This window comes from Silurus aristotelis (genome assembly GCF_946808225.1).
Source record: "Silurus aristotelis genome assembly, chromosome: 2".
Taxonomy (NCBI): Eukaryota; Metazoa; Chordata; class Actinopteri; order Siluriformes; family Siluridae; genus Silurus; species Silurus aristotelis.
Window position 1 is genome coordinate 32421451 of NC_139575.1, and position 18433 is coordinate 32439883.

The 18433-nt window shown below is 38.0% G+C and overlaps 1 protein-coding gene across 4 annotated transcripts in view; it reads right to left on the reverse strand.

Annotated features, from left to right (window-relative positions):
• ptprnb (protein tyrosine phosphatase receptor type Nb) overlaps positions 1-16782 on the reverse strand; it is a 30128-nt gene extending 13346 nt beyond the window's left edge. For 2 of the 4 annotated variants that reach the window (XM_083532290.1, XM_083532288.1), the window contains exons 1-6: positions 16386-16781; positions 11422-11472; positions 6225-6335; positions 5906-6011; positions 1496-1619; positions 1070-1382 (exon numbers count right to left, since the gene is read on the reverse strand). In XM_083532290.1, the coding sequence (XP_083388416.1) occupies positions 1070-1382; positions 1496-1619; positions 5906-6011; positions 6225-6335; positions 11422-11472; positions 16386-16461 (781 nt within the window). In that variant the 5' untranslated portion in view covers positions 16462-16781. Of the gene's footprint in view, positions 1-1069; positions 1383-1495; positions 1620-5905; positions 6012-6224; positions 6336-11421; positions 11473-16385 lie in introns of all 4 variants that reach the window. The other 2 variants (XM_083532287.1, XM_083532289.1) reach the window with 2 other exon arrangements.
• Positions 16783-18433: the final 1651 nt, after the last annotated feature.

Sequence of the window (18433 nt, forward strand, 5' to 3'; positions counted from 1 at the left end):
TCACATTCAGTCCATCTACTGTTATAATAACCTCCACTCTCCTGGGAAGAGACTTTGGATTGCGGTTGTGGAGATTTGTGCGCTTTCAGCCGCAAGGGCATGAGTAAGGTTAGGTACTAATGAAGACACAAGAAGGCCGGGGGTGCAATCTGTTCCAATTCCAAAGCAGGCCACTCAAGATCTTCCACTCCAACCCATGTATAACATATGTTAATGAAGCTGACTTTCAGCACAGGGGCATTGGTTTTAAACATGATTTTGTCTGGTAGTTCAAGTGACAAGAAAACTGAATGCTGTTGCATCAAAAGGTGGTTAAAAAAATTGTGTGCCTCCCACATACGAGTGGAAATGTCAGGTGTACCAGTTTGTTTGTCTGTATAGTGCATTTCATTACCAAGATTATATAGGGTGTGTAAATTCCAATCCTAACCCATACTTCAAATCACATCAAACCTGATTTAAAATCATAAATATTAACCACGTTTAATACATACAACTGCCGAAATGTAGTCGATTGCCTGCTGTCTTGTGGGAAAACAAGGGTCTAAACATTTGTCACATTTGTTCATTAAAAATTCAGCAAGAGCTCAGGTTCTATGGTCATGTCAGAGCATCACATCAGCGAAGACCAGTAAAGCAGGCCAGCATCCACACCAATACCCATAACAAGATGTTTCATTAATGAGCTAGTGCAGCTCAGGAGCAGCTATTCTATTCCTCCATTCTTCCATTATTCCATTTTAAGCAAACAGCAACCTGACCTTGAATGAATTCCTTCATCTTTCTGTGGATTATATTTTTCTATTCAAGGCAGTCTTTTATTAAAACACGCATGACTGCTGGAGAAAGTCAATTTAAATGGGAAATAATTAAATATTCAGCACATTAATCCCCAAGTCACTGTTCCACTTCAATTTGATTGTGAATAGAATCAAAACAAGAATTATAATAATGGGCTGTACTGTGTTGTATCCTATGGTTAATAATGCAACTCTTGGCTGAGCTGTGGCCACACCGCATGCTTTGAAAACCTTACCTACAGTTTCAGCTCCCAGCTCCCAGTTCTCACCTTCATTACCAGGCCTATACTCCTTGGAGGACTTCTTCTTCTGTTCCTGGCTACTAGCTCCCATGTCCATGTCCATCTTCCCAAGTGGGAAATCCAACCCTTGGAAGAAAGGTGATGTGGAGAGGGGTGTCGCCACCCGGTGGCGAGTTGTGGCTTGTGCAGGAGAGGAGAGAAGAGACATCAAATCCTGAAGCAGCTGGGTGTCCTTATCCAAAGCATTAGGGCGGGGCCTTGTCACTCTGGAGGAAGATGATGGGTACATGTTTCCATCCACCAGGTTTAAAGAACGCTCCTCATCATCTTGGTAACCATACTACATGGTGAGAAAACAATCCACAAATGGAAATAAGGTAAAGGTGTAAAAAAAGAAAGCAAGGGTTTAAACAGGGTCAACACCTTTCTTAGTTTATACATATGTGTTCTAACCTTTTGATAGGTATAAGGTTCCAGGCTTTGCCTGTGAAGGGAGGACTGAGGAGGCTCAACAATCATGTAGTCCATGTAGTGCTGGAGTTTGGGGTTTAGCTGGTCTGCTGGACCTTCACCAGATCTGGACAGAATGAAAATGAGAATGGATGAAATTGTGTCGACACTTAAATCAAAGTGCAATTCACAGTACCTCGTGATCATTTTCAGTGACCACGTTGGCTAATGCTGTTCTGCATGGTCAGATCTTAGAGAGACCCCAGCATTCTCTTTTAATCAGACATCTTAAACATCTTAAAAACACTGAGCATAACTTGTTTCTAGTAGAACACAGCAGCAACTAGCATATGCAGAGCTGAATAAATGTTTTAATTACACCACTGATTGATTAAAACTACAGTAGACACAGTGGAAACATACAATAACATTGTTTATTCAATAACATGCTCTGTTTTCTCTGTCAGGAGGGGGGAACAAAAGATTTCCAAAACCAAAATGGAACACCATGGTAACATTGCCTAGAATAGATATCGCTACATCATTTTTACAAGAAGGACAAATACTTATTGGGCTCCAATGTAAGGCAATATACATGTCTACAGCAATATTAATGTAGCTATAATTATATTGCAAATATTGTGGTCACTTCCTGGCTGTGACAACAATTACTAGTAGTCTCCACATGCCTGACCAATGGGGAATGATGGCTAGGTAAAAGTCATATCTAACAAAAAAAAAATCCACACCCACCTAAATCCCCCCAAACCATGTTGTAAAATGTGTTATAGGTAAGGTACAACTTTTTGGTCATAATTTAAAAAAGCTATATTTGGCAGAAAAAAAACCCCACCACACATCACCAAAAGAATCAATTTTTTAATCAGAATCAAACATCAGCAAAAAACTTACTTGTATTTGTACAGAAAGAAAAAAGTTCTATGTATCCGTAGCTGAAAAAAAAAAAGCTAGAAATAAAAGGCAAGGGATCATTAAAAATTAAATAAATACATCTGAGAAAGGAGAAAGAATAAACATGGTGGTGGTAGCTTTCTGCTTTGGGGCTGTTTTTCTTAGCCTTCAGGCAATTGCTAGAATGATGACGATTCCCCTTTCAAGCACAACAGCAACCCAAAGCACACATCCATAATTAAACGAAGGAAATGGTTTTGCCAAAAGATCAACACTTTGGAATGCCCCAACTAGAGCCAAGACCTACTATATATTTGCTTGAAAATCTGTAGGGGCATGAATCTGGTGGCTCTAGACAGCTTAATCAATAGAAGTGTGGGAGAATAAGGTAAGATGTTATGAGTGTGAGGGCTTTAATACAATCAAAAGTTTAAGGGGGTGTACACTTATGCAACTAGGTTTTTATTTTCTTGAAAAATTCTGATTGTTTTCTGCTATTTTAAAATTTTGTGTAGTTTTTTTATTTACTGTAAGTTGGTTACTCATTTTTGAATCAGAATCAAACATCAGCAAAAAACTTACTTGTATTTGTACAGAAAGAAAAAAGTTCTATGTATCCGTAGCTGAAAAAAAAAAAGCTAGAAATAAAAGGCAAGGGATCATTAAAAGTTAAATGAATACATCTGAGAAAGGAGAAAGAATAAACAATTCCTTAATATTTTTTTTTTATGGTTAAAACAATATGAATTGGTTACTTAATTACATTTACACTATATAGACAAAGATATTGGGACACCTTTTATAGCCATATGTGGTTCTCTGGTTTCGGCCAGATATGCTTTACATGGGTTGTAGTGGAGGATCTTACCCTATTAAACAGCATTGAAATTAACTGAAAAGATGTCTGCACCCCAGGCCTCCTCACCACACCTACATCTCCTGAGTTTACGAAAGCACAATCCAAATTTTAGTTGAACCTCTTTGTAGAAAAGATTATTATAATAGGAAATAGGGGACTAGATGTGTCCTCGCACATCTTATAGTCAGGTGGGCACATATTTTGTCCATAGAATGTACAGTATTGTTCAAAATAACAGCAGTACAATGTGACTAACCAGAATAATCCAGGTTTTTAGTATATTTTTTATTGCTACGTGGCAAACAAGTTACCAGTAGGTGCAGTAGATTTTCAGAAAACAAACAAGACCCAGCATTCATGATATGCACGCTCTTAAGGCTGTGCAATTGGGCAATTAGTTGAAAGGGGTGTGTTCAAAAAAATAGCAGTGTTGCATTCAATCACTGAGGTCATCAATTTTGTGAAAAAACAGGTGTGAATCAGGTGGCCCCTATTTAAGGAAGAAGCCAGCACTTGTTGAACATGCATTTAAAAGCCTGAGTAAAATGGGTCATTCAAGACATTGTTCAGAAGAACAGCGTACTTTGATTAAAAAGTTGATTGGAGAGGGGAAAACCTATAAAGAGGGGCAAAAAATTATAGGCTGTTCAGCTAAAATAATCTCCAATGCCTTAAAATGGAGAGCAAAACCAGAGAGACGTGGAAGAAAACGGAAGACAACCATCAAAATGGATCGAAGAATAACCAGAATGGCAAAAGCTCAGCAAATTATCAGCTCCAGGATGATCAAAGACAGGCTGGAGTTACCTGTAAGTACTGTGACAGTTAGAAGACGTCTGTGTGAAGCTAATCTATTTTCAAGAATCCCCCGCAAAGTCCCTCTGTTAAAAAAAAGGCATGTGCAGAAGAGGTTACAATTTGCCGAAGAACACATCAACTGGCCTAAAGAGAAATGGAGGAACATTTTGTGGACTGATGAGAGTAAAATTGTTCTTTTTGGGTCCAAGGGCCACAGACAGTTTGTGAGACGACCCCCAAACTCTGAATTCAAGCTACAGTACACAGTGAAGACAGTGAAGCATGGTGGTGCAAGCATCATGATATGGGCATGTTTCTCCTACTATGGTGTTGGACCTATTTATCGCATACCAGGGATCATGGATCAGTTTGCATATGTCAAAATACTTGAAGAGGTCATGTTGCCTTATGCTGAAGAGGACATGCCCTTGAAATGGTTGTTTCAACAAGACAATGACCCCAAACACACTAGTAAACGAGCAAAGTCTTGGTTCCAAACTAACAAAAATTAATGTTATGGAGTGGCCAGCCCAATCCCCGGACCTTAATCCAATCGAGAACTTGTGGGGTGATATCAAAAATGCTGTTTCTGAAGCAAAACCAAGAAATGTAAATGAATTGTGGAATGGTGTTAAAGAATCATGGAGTGGAATAACAGCTGAGAGGTGCCACAAGTTGGTTGACTCCATGCCACACAGATGTGAAGCAGTTTTAAAAAACTGTGGTCATACAACTAAATATTAGTTTAGTGATTTACAGGATTGCTAAATCCTAGAAACAAAAATGTTTGTACAAAATAGTTTTGAGTTTGTACAGTCAACGGCATACACTGCTATTTTTTTGAACACACCCCTTTCGACTAATTGCCCAATTGCACAGCCTTAAGAGCGTGCATATCATGAATGCTGGGTCTTGTTTGTTTTCTGAGAATCTACTGCACCTACTGGTAACTTGTTTGCCACGTAGCAATATACTAAAAACCTGGATTATTCTGGTTAGTCACAGTGTACTGCTATTATTTTGAACAATACTGTATATTTACTGATGACTTTAACTTTGACTATTAACCCAGGAAGTCAGATCATGGACATGACCACTTTAGGTTGTTTGGTGGAACAAGAGGAAGTGGAAAGCTAAGATCAAGGTTCGAGTAATCAAGCACAAGAAGACCGTGGATTTTTCCTGGGAGCCTAGGACCTGTGTTGCCCGTAGCCGTAGGGAAGTCTCAAAATTAAATCGACATGTTCGCAAATAGAATATTAAGCAACACACTTGGCTTTACCTGTTATTTAGCTAGTCATCTTCCTGTTTGCTTTTGCTGAGGCGGAAGAAGACAGGAGGGAAAGATCACGGTAAGTGGATAAGGACAACACTGGATACTTCCCTAGAGATGTTACTTATGGAGGTACGCAGACATCTGAGAGGATAAGGCTGACTGGTATAGGCTGATTTTCTTTAGTAATTAATTAACTTATCAGAGAGGTCAGTTCAGGGTAGAATCACTGCTGGTAGGAAAATGGACTGTGAGTAAGGTAATGTATTGTCCGTATAAGAGTGCATTCAGGTCTGGGAGGAGTGCTACGTTATGATTTCCTGAGTGAGCGAGTGTTTTTAGATTAGATTGATAGATTTTTGGAGGTGATTTACTTGATTTACTGCATGTAACCTATTATGTAGAAGCTAGCATAAAATTATGTTCTGTATATCAAGTGTTGTAGTAATGCATAACATAGGGGACTGTGAAATCAGAAAATGTAGATGCTGTGAATAAAATAAGCAGGCCCCTTTAAACTTTTACTGGCATGATTTCTGTTCCATCTCCTTTCTATAGACTTAAATCTTACTTTGAGGAGGGTGTATTCCTCACAGCAGATGACCGTGGGATCTTTAAAACCATGCTAAGTTCCTTATCTACGATCAATTGGGTGGCTTCATCCTGCCAGGTCAGTCCTACAAAAAAACATTGTACAAACAAATTATAAAAATACCTACTGTTACTGTGGTAACATTTATATATTTTTTATATTAGCAAATGGAATATAGTATTTTACTGTGATCATGGGCTATCATGGGCTGTTCTTATGGCATTTAATACACTTCAAAGCATTAAACATACAGGTTCAAATTACCATAATGAAAAAGTGTGTGTGTTTGTGATTAGACCTTTTCTCATGAGCATTTGCAGTAAAGACTGTAGTCTGTCCAGTAAGCCTGCAGTCACCCTGTAGTGAAATCTCTCTTGCTGCTGTGTAAGACACTGCCCAAACAACTCATCTGGAATTACAAAGACAGAACATAGCATATACAGAGGGTAAAATAAGTATTGAACACCTCACCATTTTTCTCAGTAAATATATTTCTAAACATGCTATTGACATTTAATGAGATGTTGGTAACAACCCATTAAATCCACACATACAAAGAAATCAAACCATACATGTCCATTAATTAAGTTGTGTAATAATGTGAAATGACACAGAGAAAAAGTATTGAACATACTGTATTTAATACTTTATACCAAAGCTTTTGTTGGTAATGACAGCTTCAAGACACCTCCTGAATGGAGAAACTAGTTGCACACATTGCTCAGGTGTGATTTTAGCCCATTCTTTTACATAAACAGTCATAAAATCTTCAAATGTTCTGTGGCCTCTTCTATGAACTCTGATCTTTAGGTCTTTCTAAAGATCTTTAATGGCATTCAAGTCAGGTGATTGGACTATTCTAGCAGCTTTATTTTCTTTTTCTGAAACCAATTGAGAGTTTTCTTGGCTGTGTATTTGAGATCGTTGTCTTGCTGTAATGTCTGACCTCCTTTCATCTTCATCATCCTGGTAGATGGCAGCAGACTTTTATCAGAAATGTTTCTGTACATTCTTTTAATTATATGAAGTTTGCCAGTATTGTATGCTTAAAAACAGCCCCACACTATGATGTTCTCAACACCAAACCTTACTGTTGGTATGATGTTTTTAGGGTGATCTGCATTGACATTTTTCTCCAAACATGATATGGCATCCATAAGAGTTCAATTTTGGTCTCATCTGACCAGACTATATTATCCCAGTATTTCACAGGCTTGTCCAAATGTTGTGTAGCAAACTTTAAACAAGCTTCAATATGTTTTTGATTTTTAAACGGAGTCTTGCATGGTAAGCGTGCACACAGGCCATGGCGGTTCAGTGTATTACTGATTGTTTTCTTTGAAACGATTGTACCTGCTAATTCCAGGTTTTTCTGAAGCTCTCCACAAGTGATCCTTGGCTCCTTGACAACTCTTCTGATATTTCTTCACTCCTCTGTCGGAAATCTTGCGAGGAGCATCTGATTGTGGCCGCTTTATGGTGAAATGTTCTTTGACCTTCTGGATTATCGCCCCAACGGTGCTCACTGGAACATTCAGAAGTTTAGAAATCCTTCACCAATGCCATCAGTATGTTTTGCAACAATAAGGTTGCGAGACTCTTTGAGAAAACTCTTTGCTTTTACCCATCATGAGATGTTTCTTGTGTGACACCTTGGTAATGGGACACCTTTATATAGGCCACCAGTGTGTGATTGAACCAGCTGATATTAATTTGCACTGACACTGGGCAGGATTGCTTTCTAATTACTGATTGATTTTAGCTGGTGTCTTGGTTTTCCATGCCTTTTTTTTTTCACGTGTTCATTACTTTTTCCCTGTGTCATTTCACTTTTTACAACTTAATTTATGGACATGTATGGTTTGATTTCTTTTATATGTGTTGATTTCATGGGTTTTTACCAAAATCTGGTAACAATTTCAAGTCAATAGCACCTTTAGAAATATATTTACTGAGAAATATTGTGACGTGTTCAATATGTTATTTTACCCACTCTATATCCATAAAATATGCATAAGATGATTAGTGCTACTTATTCTATATAGAACAATAACTACAGAGTTATTACCTTCTGAGACATATTTTTTTACTCAGTCAAATTGTCGTAAGCTTGCCAAGTGCATGCCATGTTTACTTCTACACTCCAAAGAAAGCAGGCAGTTTAAATATAAGTCATCAGTAGGGGTAACTCAAAAGGCATTAACAAAGATTTGACTGCTTATTGGGGCTTTAAAATGAGTACTTTTGCTCAAACAACCAATACAAAAATAAAAGAAAGTCACAACATATAATAATCTAAAACACTGTCAGACAGTACAATTTATAAAAACTGGCTAAAATTTTAACTACCATCAAGTGTTTGTGCTTCTTGTTGCACCTTTCAATTGCTTTTTCTGCAATTGATGTCTACGATCAATATTTGTTGTTATATAGAATCATTATATGCCATATATGCCGTTAAATGACGCATGTGTATGACAGTCTTTCCAGGAACTGAGTTTGGAGAAATTCAAAAGTCTATCTTGAGGTGAAGGGTGTGTGCATGTTAAAACAAGGAAAGCACTAAAGTGTGTAGGACATTGAGGTACTCTGAGGCCTTTGACATATGTGACTTGTGAAAGTGTTTGTGAATTTGTGCATAACAGGGAGTGGGGCGGAAAGGTTGAAAAGCTTGCAAATACTAAATAAACATCAATGCATGTACTAGGGATCTGTTAGTACAGGGGTCCCCCAAACCAAACACCGGCTCGTGGACCAGTACCGGGCTGGACAAAAAAAACAAACAACTTATTTGTATTAAATAAATATAAGCTATATTATATTTATAGTATAAATAATATATCTAAATCTTCTTCTATTGGCTGGTCGCCACAGCCAATCATCCTACTCCATATTATTTCACCACATCCATAAAACATATATCTAAATATATTATATATTTATATGTGGGCTGTCAATCGATTGAAATATTTATGCCATGAGTTAACTCGTGATTAATCGCAACTTAATCACACATTTTTATATGTTCTAAATGTACCTTAAATTAAGACTTTTCAAGTTTTTAGTAGTCTAATCAACATCAACATAAACAACTACGGATGCTTTATGCAAATGTATGTTTATTATTAGTGAAACCATACTCAACCTAAAGCATGAAAACTAGAGGTGTTTCAAAGGTCATATATGTTTTTCAAATAACTTCTTCAGGTCTATTAGGCAAATGAAAAAAGAACATACCAGGATCACATTGCTTCTCTTTCTTTAAACTGAGCAATTTACTTACACAAACCAGTTTACATTTACAGATGACAGGGCAGCTAGGATAAATACATAAAAATTATGATGTTTTAATTTATATAAATCATCAGGACACCAAGCAGAACTTTTGGTATGTTTCCAAACGGACGGTATAAAGTGCCAGATGTGTGAATCACAGATTTTGGTGCTTAAATTAAAACTTGGCACATCAGTAAAATAAATGTTTAGTGATTAAAAATGATTTTTTTGGTGGAGTTAATATTATATATATATATATATATATATATATATATATATATATATATATATATATATATATATATATATATATGAGTAATGAAAAGATCTCGTGAATAGATTGCGTTGAAGGTTATGTTGTGTTGAAGGTTTTGATTTAGCCTCTTTTAATATTTCATTATTTTTAAATTAAAATTGTCAAACAGAAATGCATGCTACATTAATCGTGCGTTAATAAAATTAGTGCTGTTGAAAATGTATTAGTGCCGTTAAAAATTATTAAACACAAATTTTGACAGCCCTAATTTGTATAGTATATAAACAACTTTTTTCGGCTTCTCCCATTAGGGGTCGCCACAGCGGATCATTCGTCTCCATACTACTCTGTCTTCTTCATCTGCTTCTTTCAAAACAACTACCGGCATGTTTCCCCTTACCACATCCACAAACCTCCTTCCTTTTTTCCTCCTTCCTGGTGGCTCCATCCTCAGCATTCTCCTACCGATATACCCCATGTCCTTCCTCTGCACATGTCTAAACCATGTCAATCTCGCCTCCCTCACCTTGTCTCCAAAACGTCCTACATACGCTGTCCCTTTAATAAACTCATTTCTAATGGGTTGTCACTAAACCATCCTCGTCACTTTAACCTCAACATCTTCAGTTCTGCTACCTCCAGCTCCACCTCCTGTCTTTTACTCAATGCCACTGTCTCTAAACCATACAACATCTCAGGTCTCACCACAGTCCTATAAAGAATAAAAACGTATTGTGAGTAAAAGTTATAGTTTCATTCTATATGTAATTTAATTAAATAATTAAATCATATAATATGTATAACTGAATTATAATATGCACATTATTGTGCTTAGTTATGCACCTGCATAAATGTCTTGCATAAAACTGGTCCATGGTGCAATTAGGGTTGGCGACCGCTGTGTTTCACATGCAAAAGGCATTCATTTATGTTCATTCTGAACAATATCCAAGTACACATACATATCCAAAAACCCTTGCATTGTGCACTGTTTGTACATAGTATGTTTGGATTCGATATTTCTGCAAGAATGAAAGGGAATGTTTATAGGACTGTGGTGAGACCTGGGATGTTGTATGGTTTAGAGACAGTGGCATTGAGTAAAAGACAGGAGGTGGAGCTGGAGGTAGCAGAACTGAAGATGTTGAGGTTTTTGTTGGGAGTGACGAGGATTGACAGGATTAGAAATGAGTTTATTAGAGGGACAGCGCATGTAGGACATTTTGGAGACAAGGTGAGGGAGGTGGGATTGAGATGTTTGGACATGTGCAGAAGAGGGACATGGGGTATTTCAGTAGGAGAATGCTGAGGATGGAGCCACCAGGAAGGAGGAAAAGAGGAAGGCCAAAGAGGAGGTTTATGGATGTGGAGAAGGAAGACATGCAGGTAGTTGGTTTAAAGGAGGCAGATGTAGAGGACAGGGGGTATCTGATCCGCTGTGGCGACATCTAATGGGAGAAGCCGACAGAAGAAGGAGAAGTGTGGATTCGATATTATTTAAGAACTTAAGTAACTGTAGAAATGTCACTGCGACTCACTTTCCCTACTTCCCTCTCTCATCTCTCCCTCACTTTTCTCAAAACCTTGAATGAAAGATGTTCAGTTTGTCGTTTGATATCACAGTTGTAATGAAAATGCTTTAAGGTTCCCATCACTGGATAAAACCAGGTGATCATAAAAGGCCGTGTTTATGGACTAATTTGCGGATTTGTTTAGATATTTTACACACATAGAGGAGCATATAAAACAATGGTGTATAAAAATATTATTTGTAACCTTCTGGTCAGTGCAAAGAACGAAAAATAAATACAGAAATATGAAAAGGAAAGTGATAAAAAAAAAGAAAGGAGCATGTGACATATGACAATTTAATATTTTGGTCTATTTTGACAAATTCAGCTTTTACAGGATATCAGGTTGAATATGTATTCAGAATGAGAATGCTGTCTGCATGCATACTCACCATCCCAACAGATCTGACCATTGGTGCAAAGAACCCCATCAAACAAACATCCTGAGTGACAGACAGAGAAAGACAGAGAGAGGGGGTGGAGATAAGTGAGTGTGAATGAAGAAAAAACAGGTAGATTGTGCATAAGGAAGAACAAACAGCAGAACAAAAGATAACAGAAGACCAGCCGTTAGAGAGAAGGTAATTAGTTCTGGAGATAAAATATAGGGGTTTCAATCCTTTTGCATGCTCTATTGTTTGTGTATGTGTGTGTGTGTCCTGTTTGATAAGCATAAGTCACCTTTAAGCCGTTCCGCTACCTGTCACAATCCAGGGAATCTTATTCACCAGGTAAGTGTTGTTTAGAACATGTGACTGACCACCTGTCCATATCATTTGTAAATTTCCATTCACTTGCTAAATCCTTAACCTCCGCAGCCTAAATTGATTCGCCAGAAGCAGGCTTATCAGGCACCGTCAGTCACCTGGCACCCTAGTAACAGGCAAACAGTGCTTACAAAGTGCATGGTCACCATTGCGGAAAGAACAAACATCACCAGACCTTGTTGTTCTAATATGAAATGTGAGATCAAAATCTCAAACATGGACATTCTGTTTGCGATTTAGCCATATTCATAGCTGTTTAGGCTGAGATAAACTACAGATCTACAAATCGTGTGCAGATGCACACACTGCATGTATAATTAATTCGAAGTACTAAACTTGGTTATAGAGTGGGAGTTCCATGACATTTTCCTCTCTGTTCTGTTTTTAGAGCCTGCAGTGGGCACCTCCTCTGTATTTCAGCTTGACTATTCTGGAGCTCACTTGAGGGAGAATGTGTGAGAGAAACATACAAAAACTGAGGGGCGAAAAAATTAAGAGAAAGAAAAATAGGCAGGGAAAAGTGAGTGAAGGAGGAGACACAGACAGAAGACAAGTGTATATCCTCTTTACCTATAAATATAACATTCTATTTGTTTCATTATTGTGGTAGACCAGATTTATAATTACATACCTTGGCACAGATTAGTTAAATTCTCCAGAATTATACTCGAAGTACATAAGAATATTCCTCTAATTGTTTTTTGTTGATGGTTGTGAGTGCAGTCCCTTTCCAAATGATTTGTCTGTTTATTGAGTGTAGTTAATACTGCCCAGTCTGTTTGTGCATTTAGAATTAAACGAATAAATGGTTATAAATTATCACATTTGAAAAAGAAATGTTCATTCGTTTATTGGATAAACCGATTTGCTTTGTCCAGCTAAGTCACAATAGACTTATAATGAGTTTAGTATACCTGCTTTAAGGGGACCAGTAAACCCAAAATGGCCCTCACAGCATAACACAGCCACCATTTCCCCTTGACTTTGTCGCCCATCTGTATGCCTGACAGTAAAATAGGTAATGTCTGGGTGTTGTACAATGAGGCTGTAATGAGGTGAGCAGTCAGCAAATGAACATCCGTTAAATGTAATAAACTACAGCAACAGCTAAGTGTTCTGCACCATTACCTTTATCTCATAAGTTTTACTTGTCAATCACATGACCCAGACAGTTGGATAATAATTGTACATGAAAGGAATTAATCTCCTTACTTCTTTGTACACAACCAGTAAAGTGCAGAAGGACAAGAGGACAAGAGGACAAGCCATGTCTTCATATACAAACAGTTTAAAAATGTACTGCATTCCTATTTAGTTCTGAAAGGACACATAATTCGACATTCCCACACTGATGGTGTGATGTGAGACAACTCATTAGAGGTGAGTCAACCAGCAAAATAGGCCAGATTGCAGATGCAGAGTGCATACGCATGCCAGAAACCGAGGGTCACACAATATCGCAAACCAAATGCTGTGAATAGCTGACTGGTCTACCATATGCTGAGGGAGTACAAGGCATGTTTCGCAAGGGATTTGCACAAACAAAACACACACACACACACACACACACACACACACACACACACACACACACACACACACACACACACACACACAGTTTTTACAGGCCAGCCGTGTATATGTGGGACCAATAGGACTGCAGTCACTATCCATGGTGCTGAAATACATCTGTACACAGCTGCATGGCCATGCCTTGGCAAGCTGAACTGGACTAAAACAGACTGTATTTAGATCCAAAGGCATGGAAATTGGGGGACAGAGGTTGGGGTAATATTAACACTTTTTAAATTTTTCTTGCATTTGCAGTTAAATGAAATTTGAAGGTCTCAAGCACCCTCAAAGACCCCATTTTCTGCATCCTTGTTTGAATCACTAGTTTGACACAAAAACATATGACAAAACTCAAATATAATTTATCTGTTTCAACGTCCCTTAAAATCTACATTTCTGATCTATCGCGCTGATGTTTTGAATGCCATTAGCTGGGGTAAGTCGTTTCAGCAGACTACGTAATTTTAGCAGATCCCATCTCGTGCCACACTTTGTGATAATATTATCCAGGTCTGATTTTAAAAACCATCAGCACAATATTTTTTTGTAGTAAATCTAGGCTCATGTAAAAAAAAAAAAAAAAACAGGGATCTGGAGTGAGTTAGATGAAGTGGTGGAGAGTGTACCTAGAAAACAAAGATTGGGACTTTAATAGCCATGTTGGTGAAGGAAACAAAGGTGATGAGGAGTTGATGGGTAAAAGATGTGGCAAAAGCAATGGAAAAGGCATATGAGGAGCTGTATGAGAAGTTGGAGAGGAGGAGGAAGGAGAAAATGATTTGTAGTTAGAGCAATAAAGGATGGAGCAATAAAGGATGGAGCAATAAAGGATGTTAGTTAGATGAAGTTAGAGCAATAAAGGATGGAGATGGAAATGTGTTGACTAGTGAGGAGAGTGCGTTGAGAAGATGAAGGGAGTATTTTGAGCAGCTGATGAACAAGGAAAATGAGAGAGAGAGAAGATTGGATGATGTGGAGATGGTGAAGCTGGAAGTGGATAGGATTAGTAAGGAGGAAGTGAGAGCAGCGATTAAGAGGATGAATAGTGGATAGTGGGTTGGACCTGGTGACATACTGGTAGAATACTGGAGATGTTTAGGAGAGATGGCAGTGGAGTTTTTAACCAAATTGTTTAATAAGATTTTGGAAGGTGAGAGGATGCCTGAGAAATGGAGAAGGAGTGTGCTGGTACTGATCTTTAAGAATAAGTGCAGACCTGCAGTAACTACAGTGAAATAAAGTTGATCAGTCACAATATGAAGTTATTGGAAAGAGTAGTAAAAACTAGGCTGAGGGTGGAGCTGGCAGAGCTGAAGATGCTGAGATTTTCATTGGGAGTGACAAGGATGGACAGGATTAGAAATGAGATTATTATAGGGGTGTAGGATGCATGTAGGATGTTTTGGGGACAAAGTGAGAGAGGCCGGACTGAGATGGTTTGGACATGGTGCAGAGGATGGAGCCGTCAGGAAGGAGGTAAAGAGGAAGGCCAAAGAGGCGGTTTATGGATGTGGTGAGTAAAGACATGCAGTTGATTCGAAGGAGGAAGATACAGGGGACAGAGTAGTATGGAGAAGGATGATCCGCTGTGGCGACAACCTGATGGGAGCAGCCGAAAGAAGTAATAGAAAACAGGGATGCATGAATACAAACATTTGTGTGAAGGCAAGAATGTATTTCTCTCCCTTAGCATGTTCTGTTTATGCTTTAACTCATGGCTATTACAGTATTTGTAGCCTTCTGTATGTTTCACCTGATCCTGTGATGGTGGACTTTAGCAGTTATATCATGGTAGCAGCAGCCACACTGAGATGGCAATACACTCATTTCAGACACAGCAAGAAGTTTGAAATTGTTTGCCAATGAGCACATTACATTATATTTGAAAGCTCTTTTTTTTTTTTTTTTTGCAACTGCAAAACCAGTTTAAAATTGCACAATGTGAGCACAGATTTGCTTATATGAAGACTAAAATGATACTTGGCAAAGATGTACAGCTCCCAGAGGTTTCTGATTTGAGCTTATAGTGACTGTTAAGGCATTTACATGTACACATGTACACACACACACACTCATTATACACTCTCTCTCTCTCTATATATATATATATATATATATATATATATATATATATATATATATATATATATATATATGAATACATACATACATACATAAATTAGTGTGTGTGTGTGTGTGTGTGTGTGTGTGTGTGTGTGTGTGTGTGTGTGTGCGTGCACTCTACATTTCTACACTGACAGAATGAACACATCAGTGACTGGATCAGCTTCATGGATGAGTCATAGTGCATGCAGAAGGGCCTGTGGGGGGAGAGGAAAAAAAGGGATGCCATCTTTATTGCAGAAACATTTTTTTTTTTTTTTTATTTTTTTTTGCGTCGACTAGAAAACGCAGGGTAAGCTGTATAAATAGCTTGCCTTGCAACAGTTGTTTACAACAACAAAGTCTTTGCCAAGTCCAGTCCATACAGGAAATGACAGTGGTCCTGCTTAAATTGAGATTTGCGTTAGATTTTAGAATCTAAAAATAAATACGGGTATAATAATAATAATAATAATAATAATAATAATAATAATAATAATAATAATGCAGAGGGCTCATTTGGATTGGATAAAGCTAGGTCACGTTTTCTTTTGCCCCTGCACTACTTGAAATTGCTTTCTGACATCATAAGAAAAAAAAAAATAAACAACAAGAAAAAATGTAAGTTCTGAGCTGTGATTCCAGCTGCAGTCACGATAAACGCATGCGTAATGCTGCAGGAGAAAAACAACAACCCAAAATAGTTTGGTTTTGGTATGTTGAAAAAAAAAAAACATGCGTGCATAAAATCTAAAAAGCGACTATATACTGTTTTTTTTTTTTTTTTGCTTAAGGATAGTAAGAGCCCCATGGGTGAAAAAGGAATTATAATTTGTGCACACTGGGTTTAACGCAAAGCCGCAGCCCCCCGACCCTAAAGACGCCTGAGTGCGTGTGCGTGTTTAATGACGTACCGTATGTGGCAGAAGTGGCGAGCTGCTGACATGCGGTCATTACCCCGAGAAGGATCCAGAGGCGCGGGGACTTCATGATCACTTCGAGGAACGCGAACGCCCTTTAGGTCTTTCCTTAGGCTCACGCCGACATACCGACTCGCCTCCACGCAGAAGCTGCTAAGGGACAGAAGCGATGCCGCCGTATAGACTACAGACTCCAGAAGCAAAAACACACAACACGGTGTTTCCACGAAAGTGAACCGCCACTGAGTGGCTGTGAGAAAGCAGCGTGTTTGCGCGGAAAGGATGGAGGGAGGAAGGCAGGGAGGGAGGGGGAGAGAGAGAGTGAGTGAGGCGGGCAGAAAGAAACCTCAGGAAAGTTGCCTTGAAAAATGCCTCTAAAATGACCCCTCTTCCAAGATCAGGCAATTAAATAAAGTGAATCTCAAATTCTCAGTATGTGTAAAGGCTTCTGTGTTTTTTTTTTGTTGTTTTTTTTAACACTCAGCTTCTACACACACCCTTTAATCAAATCACCTTTCTGTATCTACTGAAGATAGAAAAGAAATCTACTCAATCTTCCAATATTCAGTGACACTGTGCCCTCTGTAGCTTCAGATTCTTGTACTTGGGCAGTCTTGTACTGTTTCTGACAAAGTCAGGGATATTTATGATACATGAATGTCAAATATAAAAAAAGGATTTTGTCATTTGTATTTGATTGGGTTGATGAAGTGGCTTTATATCTTGTACTTTTGTTGTATTCAAATACTTTATAGGAAGTCTACATGATGGCATCATAAAAATGCGGCCTCTGCTGCCTGCTCCTTAGTTTTCCCAGACTTGTTGAACTCAGAACACAAAACTGATCCATATGAAAGAAGGAGGTGAAGGTAAGAAACGTGCAGGCTGCCAGCTTTCAAATAGAAGTCCAATGATCAATAAATAAATATTTGATTGACGAATATTGTACCCTAATCGAGCTGTCTGGCAGGATCATGATTTTGCATACCATTGCACGAATGACTGCCTGACCCATAATATATTATATTTATGATTAACAATCAAACGATTTATTATTTAAAAAGTAGTTGCGATGAATACGTGTGCCATCAGTTGAGATCTTATTAATGACTTGTTTGTTATTGAGTCAGTGTTGCTGATGCAAAGCAGCCCTTCGTTACCAAACACCAAGTAAATCAATTAGTATACAATAATGAGTCATTTGCAAGCTGTTAAACATTAAAGTGTTGGTTATTTTACAAGTAACCTTCATCTGGGAGATCACAAGGATTATGTGTGAATATTTGATCTGTTAGTGTCAGTTTTATTGCATGACTCGGGCAGAGAAAAGCTGTCGCTATCAAACATTGTTTACTTAATCAACTGAGTCAGTGTAATAGTGAAGAACAGAGAAAACAGGGCGATTGATGATGTTTGCAAAGAAATGTCATGCTCCCTTGTAAAAGTAGTTTAAAATACAAAAATATAGATTATGTGGATACATGGTGTGGCTGCTGTATTTTGTAGTTTATTTCAATAAAGTTATTTTATTTTAAAATACATTTGAATGTATCTTTGCCCAACCCTGTCTGCTTTTCCACGCAGCAGAGTTGTAAGGAGTAAATATTTTCAGAAACCGTTGTTCAAATTCCAGTCAGCTTCAACCAGTCTCCTGGCAGTTCTACTTTGACCTTCTTCCTGAACAAATAGCTTTTCCCACCAGAACTGTATTTCCCCCCTCTTTATTCTGTATACATTTTTGGCTAAAGCGAGTTGTGATGAAAAACCCAATACAATAGCAGCTTCTGAAATACTAAAAATTGCCCATCCGGCAATAATAACCACTACACTCAATACTTTATAGATTTTATAGTAAGTAGAAAAATAGTTATGTCAAAGTGTTTTTGCAAAATCCAATTAAATACCCTTTTAAAAGGCAGACAGTATATAAATGAAAAGACCATATGTTCTCCATCCAAGGAAGTCACTGAGCTACACCATATAGACAAAAGTTTGTGGACACCTGTGGACACTTTTAGTTCCTATTTACTGTGATCATATCC